Source organism: Anarhichas minor, unplaced genomic scaffold (genome assembly GCF_050575085.1).
Source record: "Anarhichas minor isolate MPS153535 unplaced genomic scaffold, ASM5057508v1 ptg000004l, whole genome shotgun sequence".
In the NCBI taxonomy this organism is placed as follows: domain Eukaryota; kingdom Metazoa; phylum Chordata; class Actinopteri; order Perciformes; family Anarhichadidae; genus Anarhichas; species Anarhichas minor.
Genome location: NW_027466450.1, coordinates 13,825,397 through 13,834,249, shown reverse-complemented (window position 1 = coordinate 13,834,249; position 8,853 = coordinate 13,825,397). Strand labels below are relative to the sequence as shown.

General features: G+C 41.8%; 1 protein-coding gene across 1 annotated transcript; it reads right to left on the bottom strand.

Moving 5' to 3' along the window:
• Window positions 1-5,726: 5,726 nt before the first annotated feature.
• LOC142971642 (trace amine-associated receptor 13c-like) lies at window positions 5,727-8,086 on the bottom strand. The gene is made up of 2 exons (XM_076112235.1): window positions 7,950-8,086; window positions 5,727-6,596 (listed from the first exon to the last, which is right to left on the bottom strand). The coding sequence occupies exons 1-2, from the start codon at window positions 8,084-8,086 to the stop codon at window positions 5,807-5,809; spliced, it is 927 nt and encodes a 308-aa protein (XP_075968350.1). The 3' UTR covers window positions 5,727-5,806.
• Between the last annotated feature and the right edge of the window lie 767 nt (window positions 8,087-8,853).

Below are 8,853 nucleotides of genomic sequence, written 5' to 3'. Positions count from 1 at the left end.
TGCAACCAAAACACTTGATTCAGGGTAAACTATTGTATCTGAACAATGTCAAAAAACAGCCGGTGGAGTTACCAAAGCAATGTGTAGATACAGTATATGTTTTCTCTGAAGCAGCTTTAATTCATTTTTAAGTTTATTTTTTTAAATCAAGATACCATTACAATAAAAATATGGTCTCTACTGTCTGCATTATGCAATGCCTTACCGAAATGACGAATCGGAAGCAATATCCTTTGGTTGGCTTTGTTTCCAAATGCAATTCCAGTAATGGGATACAAAAGCAACCATACTGATCCACATCACACCTCCTGTCCTCTCTTGCAACACACCTGCATGTCTGAACCATCTCTGGGAATCTTCCAGACATCCAGGAGAGCATCGGATCACGTGACTGGTGATTATACACTTTTAACCATGACGAGGAAAATTATTCTTCGATGGGGTTGAGGAATGGAGTGTAGGATGAGCTGTGGTTGGTATTTAATTCATATTCTTTTAAAGGGGTAGCAGGGTGTAGCAAGTTCCAATACATTAACCAGAATGCATACAAGGTTATAGTTAAAGCTCATGTATAGACATTGTTTATTGGAAACTTTAAAAGGGAAAATGTACAGAAAACATGTTAACCTTAAAACAACAGCATGTGAGCAGCACAAGAGATACATGAACTTCAACATAAACAAACACAAATATCATTCGCAGTACGATTGTGAGAATCACCTGATCATACCTCAGACGGGACAAAAGAAGCACTCCCGCCTTGAAAGACAACTTAACTTCACCTCAACGAGAACCAATATATGCTGCTTTCATCCTGTTCTTCTTTTTGTGTGTCCTTGCTTAAACCACACACACATAACATCGACCAAGAAATCAAAGTGTATAAAAGTTTGCTGCACAGCAAGCTTGTAGTCTGTCGATGGCTCTCCATCGCACAAACACACACTTCAGCCTGTAGATTTAGAAGCTAACAACAAGAGTGTATCATGAACTGGCATAAATGAAATGTATTTCTACAAAAGCAGGTCTCTGCGACACAGTCTGATATCTTGAGAAACTCATTTAACTGTAAAAGTGCTAACGAGGCTTTGAGGCGCTCGGTGAACTGCTGCCTCCACGCAGCTGAGGGAGGAAGGTCTGTCTGACCCGGGTTCAGTTCGGGTGTACGGAGGAATCCTCAAGTTCCTGTAAGCCAGCAGGGTCTGTTCATAATTGGAGTGCCCCGCTGATTTGAATGTTCTGGCTACCTTTCACACTTCAAAGGCTAAACCCTGTTTCAGAGTACAAGAGGACGAGAAGAAAACAAGTCTCTCACTTTCATTAAACACGAGGATGATTTATTGAGGAAGAGGAGAGCAGGTTCACCGATGGCAGCACTAACACACAAGCTCAAATATAACAACCCAACGTGGTACTGAGCACTTAAAATTGTAATCAAAATAAATGATAGGTTTCATGTAACGTGTCGTGGCTCTTTTAAACGGTTGGGGGCGAGCAAGTTAATTTGTCTGAGCTAAACTTTCAAATCCAACCTGACATACAAACTAGTTTTGAGCACATGATGCATTTTGCTGGAAAAATCATCTGGATTAATATTAGATGGCAAAAGAAATCTATATGGTTACAAAATCAGCATTTATCTTTAAAATAATCCATCTACAAACACTATTAAAGCTATAAACACATTATGTTTTGTGTGTTTACTACACCATGTTGTGGTTTTATGGAGAGTTCAGTGCTGGAACTATTTCTTGGTTGGGCGTGGTTGCTTCCTGGAGTCTTGTCATTATCGTGCAAGGCTACAGACTCCAGGAAGTCTTGAGCGGACTATTCACATGGGCATGCATGTGTAGAGTCTGCAAAGATATGTGTAGACGCTCACGAACATGGACAGATGAAGGAATGTATCTTACATCAGGCTGTTCTTGTCCAGCATTCATAGCTATACCAACAAAAAATGATGCGCCTTAACCCGTAAATAATGTATAATGACCTCAAACGCTCACACCGAGTGAGAGGAAAGGTCCAACAAACTAGGATCCTTCAGCCAGGAGACATCTGTTATATGTGTGAAACAAGAAGTCAATGTTGATTTATCCGTCACGTAACTTGCATACTTCAGTAAAAGGTACTTCTGTAGTTAATTTAAGTCAAACAGCGATTCATTTCCTAAATCTAATTTAGTAGGTTTGTTGCCTAAACTTAACTAAGTGGTTTCCTATGAAGATGGACGTTTATTTTGAAAAGACTCCATGCATGCAACACGTGGAAATTGACACGTGTTGCTGACTTTTGTTTGAATACGAAAGAAATGTATAACTTTTCGTAAGATACAAACCGTTGTATGAGGAAACGTTGGTCACGTGAACCCCCACAAATCTCCACAGCTATGCAGAAAGTATTATTTAAACATAAGATCTTTGTAAGCCAATCAGAAACAAAAACTTAATCTGACCCAAGTAAAATACAGCTGATAATCACTGTATAGTTGTGACTGCAGACAACTAAACTGCCCTAATATAAATGGACAGACACAGCAGCCCCACAGCCGTTTAGTACATCCAGGTGGTTCCACCCTGAGGACAACGGCTTCACCACATATTCATGTTCTTCATGTCTTCGGCCTTCAACTCACACATCAGTGTGGTTGACAGCCTGCAGCATGCTGCGACATCGCTCCCTCCTCTCTACACGTTAGCTCGGCTTGTTTTTATCGTCGTCTGAGACACATCTGGACAGGTCACTCAGTAAACCCAGCCCTTTTCTTCAGATATCAGATGTAACATGAAATAACAATGGGACAGTAAAACAATCACAATAGAACAGGAATGATTTAGAATCACGAGTATTTCATTTTAAAATGGACTCTGTCTTTGCCGAGGGAGACAAGGTCAGAGATGGCTTCCCCTCAGAGGGACGTCAGCTCTCATTTGAGGGTAAGGTGGTGGTGTGTGTGTGTGTGTGTGTGTGTGTGTGTGTGTGTGTGTGTGTGTGTGTGTGTGTGTGTGTGTGTGTGTGTGTGTGTGTGTGTGTGTGTGTGTGTGTGTGTGTGTGTGTGTGTGTGTGTGTGTGTGTGTGTGTGTGTGTGTTGGTAGACACCCCCTGGCATGAATAAAACACACTGATCTTCATCCAAACCATCAGTCTGACACATGTTCACCCCTCCATCTCTCCTCCTGAACTGAAAATGAAGCCCTGAGTTCACCAACATGTTTGGCCTTGTCGTTGTTACAGGAAGTGAGGAGCGGCGAGGACAGAGTGGGTGAGGACGTAATGACTGAGTTTATCCGGTCGAAGGCGTCGAGGCAGAAATGACTGTCTGTCTTACTAATCATTTTGATTTCCTATTTGTCCGAGTTTAAAAAAAAAAATTTTGTTCTGTTTTTTCGTAACCTGGAGTTTTGTAGTTTTGGACATATTTTCTATTCATTATCTGGTTGGTTATTCTATTGGTTATGTTAGTAATTTCTGAACCAGTTTACACAAGTAACAGAAGCCCAGCTTGTTTGAATTGTGTAAAAATGAATGGTCACTCATGCTGGTGTTATGTATGATTTTTCTGTTTGTATTGTTATCGTTCATAAGGCACTTGTTAAAACATAGTTACAAACAGTCATATGTAAAAGGCAACAACACAACACAAACCTTTAGAAGAAAAAGCAGAAAAAATACAAATCTAACACTAAATAATAAATAGAAGACAATCCTATCCATTTGATTTACAATAATAAATCAATGTAAAGGAGTCCTGAGAAAGATATTTCAGTTCACCCAGTAAGTCTTTTCATAGAAGATATTTCGACTTGTTTTAGTGGGAAAAGCACAGGCATATATATATATTGTGCACTATGTTTAACTTCTGCCATGTTATTTGAGTGTTCTGAATGTGAAATGTATGCACTATCATGTGCCCTCAATAAATCCTTCCAATCCTTAATTTAAAAAAAATGATGGTGGGCTGCAGCGACTAACCTGATCAGTGTGGTAGCATCGATGTTCATGTTGCAGCAAGGTGTGCATTTATTGGGCTCCACCCACTGTACCCATAGAGTCCAGTAGAGGGCTCCGCCTGTGCTCATAGAACTAGGGTTACAATATTGTTAACTTCGTTAAAGGACACGGCGTATTACTGCCCCTTGTGATTTACCCCTGAGGGAACAGGTACATTTTTTTCTTATTTCCTTTTGTTACCATTTAGATTTTCATCCAACTAGCAACAACATGTCAGTATCCTGCAGTTTTATCGATCCCAGAGAGAGCACGGTGTCTATATCGGTCTTCACCAGGACTCTGAGCTGTTCAGCAGAAGCTCTGCTCTGCCTGCTGAGTCACCTGCCTGTTAAACAGCTGGATTCTGGTTGGCAGCAGGCGTCACGCAGGCAGACGGAGGAATGCGCAGCAGCAGCTCCAGACATGTCGAGTTACAGACAACCTTCATAGGCCAGAGAGGATTATGTGTAGTGTGTTGATTATGCTGTAGGAGTGTTTGGACATTCTTTGATGGAAGTATATCAGCAATGAGTACATCAGCTCATCAGCTGCTAAGTGCTAAGTGAGTTGAGTAGTTTGAAATTCTAGTTTTTTTTATGTTATGTTGTTTACTAATTATCAGGCAGTCAAGTCCGAGCATTCTGTCCTTGACTGCCTGATATGATATGAATGATATGAGCATAACTCAGCAGTTATGAGTCTGACAGACACTGGTAAACGTTTGGTACAAAGCCATAATATTTTTAGAAAGGATGAATCATTCTAAAAAACAGCATTGTGTTGCAATTTCTTTTTTTTTTATCTGAAACTCCTGCAGTTGCATACATGTTGTAACTGTCCCTGTCAAGAAAGCAAATCTAGCAAAATCGCTCTCCACTCCAATTCTTGTGCCAGATTCAAAGTCCAGATGACACTCCGACAGGAGACAACCTGTCCCAGAACTGACAGAGAAAACAGGCTTTAAAGTAAACAAATGAGTGGATGTGTTTGTTCACTGTGCAGAGAGAGCAAACAAGGACCTCTAGTGGCAGAAAGGGTTGTTGTACTTTACTTAATTTCTGTCCTGGAACAATTAAGTCAACAGCTCCATCTTCTGGTACATTGGTGAATTACTGACAGCTGATATAAATATATGTACAGTTACAGTAAGGTAACTGTACTTTACTCCAATATTCTACTACATTTGACTGCTTAGTATGATTTTTGTACTTAACACAATAACCATAAAATGCATTTTCTTGAATAAACAACACAGCAGTATAAGAAAGCTCCACCTCTCAACCAGCTGCAACATTAAACCGGCACTTTTGATATTGATATACACATATATACATCTATATATATATACACATATACATATATATGAATTCCTAGTTTATATAAAATCCAAGAAAACCCAAGAATACCCAAAGAACACAGGACTTTAAAAGTTAAAGTTTTTTTCTTTTACAGTATCTTGTAATGCTCCTGGACTATTTTTACATTAATTATGGATCTCATCATCTGTGGGATGTAGGAATTAGGTAGGTATTAAAATCACATTGTTTAATTTTCAGTTTCTTCCATCTCACCATTGTTTTACTTTAACTTTAACAATGAAAAAGTACCAGAGAGAAAAATATGCACTTGTCATAATTATTATTTTTTCCAACCAATGCAATAAATTGTAGTCCTTAAATCACATGTTGTTGAGTAGAGAGACTCACACTGTTTATTATACAGTTTACAGAGCGCAAGACATTTAGAGATTTTGAGTTAATGAAATCCTTTGTAGCGCAGATTTAATTTCAGTCACTTCACCGTCTATGTTGGCCTCTCAGGAGCCAGGCTGCAGAGTAACAATACGTTTTACTGCTTTTCTAAACCACGGGTAAAACAATGCATAGACCAAAGGGTTCAGACATGAGTTAAAATAGAACAGATAGAGCACAAAGGACACATATGAATTACTAAGCATGCCGTCACCTACAAGGGAGACGGTGTAATATGGGAGGAAACAAATTAGAAACAAAACTACAACAATGCCAAGAGTCCTGGCTGCTTTCAGCTCTGATTTCTTTGTTTTCGGACCCTCTGAAAGCTGGTGTGTGACGACGGTAACGTGAGAGCGCATGGCACGAGCCTGAGACACAGCCACGGCAAATACTCTCATATACAGAACTACGATGACAGTAACCGGAAGAATACACGTCAAAACGAGGTCAACAGCCCCTGTGATGTAGTCAATGAAAATCACACACTCTCCGTGGCAGGAATTATCCCTGCCTGGTTGAGTCAGGCCATCCCTTACACACACACCGCTGTAGGAAACAGAACAGAGCCAACACATGCAGACACAGAGTCGGACTCTTTTCACTGTGACTCTGGTGGTGTAACGAAGAGGGTCACAGATAGACGCATAACGGTCCATTGATATGAGCACCATGTTGCCTACTGAGGCAGAGGTAATGATGAAGGACACATAATTAAACAGAGAACACGCGAGGTCACCGAGAAACCAGCAGGATACTTTGAGGAGGATTTCTGCCGGCAACAGCAGGAGGCCCACGATTAAGTCTGAGACAGCCAGAGAGAGGATGAGGATGTTGGTGGGTGTGTGGAGCTGCCTGGTGGCAAAGAGAAAAGCGTCATTAAACCAACCAGCCCTCACGTCTGAATAGCAAAACAACTATGAGAAAAAAACACATCTAGTTACCATGTGGTTAAGTGTGGAGAGTTCAAAATCACATTTCAGTTATATATTGCAAAAATAGTAAGACATAATCCAAGTCTAATGTACAAAGGTGCAGCACTATGCAGCTATTCTACCTACTGAAAGATAATTCTTATCTATGGTAGCTGTTCACCGTTTATAATCCTTCATACCAATAACACTTTTCTGAGCAGGCAGTTTGACTCGTCACAGTAGGAAAAGCACAGGTAAGGCAATTGAAACTTTCATTATTGAAAGAAATTAAGGAATGTTGGTGACAGTAGCTCGCTCAGTCTTTATAAAACTTAAATTGTAGACTCTGCTGAGAATTTAAACTTTGCCTGAAGTGGGAGACTGAGATGATGACGAGCAGGTTGAGAGCTACAGTGAGCGTAGAGATGGACATCAAAAAGAGAGGGAGCAAAGCATGGTGCCAAAGCACAGTGGGCTTCCTGCAGGAGGTGTTCAGCAGCTGTGGAAAGCAGAGCTCCGATCCTTCCTCAGCCTCCATCTGCAGATAGCTGCAGCTGTCTGAACAAACCTGAGTCATATACCAGAGTTACCTCTCTCACATTCTCTTAATCCCTCCCCATCGCTTTCTGTTGGACTCTGATGCGCCTCCTCAGTGGACTGCACAACAGAACATCATCTTCATCACTTTCCGTGCGATTGTCCCGGCAGAATATTCTTGATTGTAATGTGTGTTTTGCATCTAGTTGCTGTACTCTGTGTTTGATTTTGATGTTTGTTTTGTATGTGTATGTATCAGTTGCTGTGCTAAGTCATTTTTGAATATTTGGCTTTCATTGGAAGAGTCTTCCTGTAACCGCAAGGTCGGCGGTCCGATCCCCGGCTCCTACTGTCTGCATGTCGAAGTGAGACACTGAACCCTTTGCTCCCCGGTCGCTTCGCAGTCCACTGCTCCTAAAACACTCAGGATGGGTTGAATGCAAACGTCAATTTAATGTATGTGTATGACGAGTGTAATGAAATGAAACTCTACATAAAAAGTCTAAACACATGCATCCGCTGGCTCGCAACTGAACTGGGTAGAGCCATGTCCTGACCCTGGAGGGGTCAAAACACAAGCAGTAGACACCTTGCCCACCACATTTCACGGTCCATCAAGCAGCACAGGAACATGTAGTAGCAGTTGTTTCTATTCTCTCCCTTTTGCAGTGTTTGGTGTATAGAGGGCTTTCCCATGCCACTGTTAAAGTGTGTACAGCAGTCATTTCTTCCTGCCACGAGGATTTTTGCAACGGACCGGTCGTTGGTCACCCTGAAACAGTTCTTGGACTGGGTCAGGAGGTAGCGCCGGGTGATGCGTGCTTCTTCCCCGCAAAGGGAAGTGCCATTGGTGCTTAAGGCCTCGGTGAAAGGTGCCTTTGAGCCGGGAGCCATGAGCGCGTCTCTCTGAAGGCGTTTTCATTCAACACAACTTTGCTGCCTGTACTGACCTCAGCTAATAGAGTGTGTGAACTAATCGCACCGTGGGTCCACCCCAGTTGCTTGTTGTTGGTGATGGTAGCGGGGTCTACATTCAGACCAAATCCCTTCTTTGATCCCAAGATCTTAATAAGTTCTTTCATGTCGAGGGTTATGCAGCTGGACGCTTTTTTGTCTCCCACCCCGTGTGGGTGACGGGGAGGCAAAGTTACATCTGCTTTGCTAACAAACGCCTGGCGTGATGGCTTTGTAAGTGCATATAAAGAGGCCGGTGCAGGTGGGAAGACACACTCCCATCGTGGTCTGCGCATTCTCAGCAGGGTAGTTTCGGCGGCCTTGTTCAGTGAGGTCAAGGACATATTTACAGCGACGTCATAGTCGGTGCCTTGTCCGTTCATATGATTCTATGTCTTGGACATGTTGGTCTTCTTTTCAGGGTCTGTGTTCACTGGAACGATACAGGACTGGTGAAAATGGTGGTTGTATTGCACCGAAGCCTGTGCATATATAACTAGGGTTACAGAATATCGTAACCCTCAGGTGTTCACTGTTGAACAGGGCCACAAAAACAGAAAGCAGCCTCACAAAATTTCTTATGGGACACTTTCTAAAAGAAAGGCAGTGAGAGATCAAAGAGTTCGTCCTGTGACATAAAATAAAAGGCCGTCATAGATATATGAAGGCCCCTCTTACATTACACATGGGAATTGCATCCATTGTTA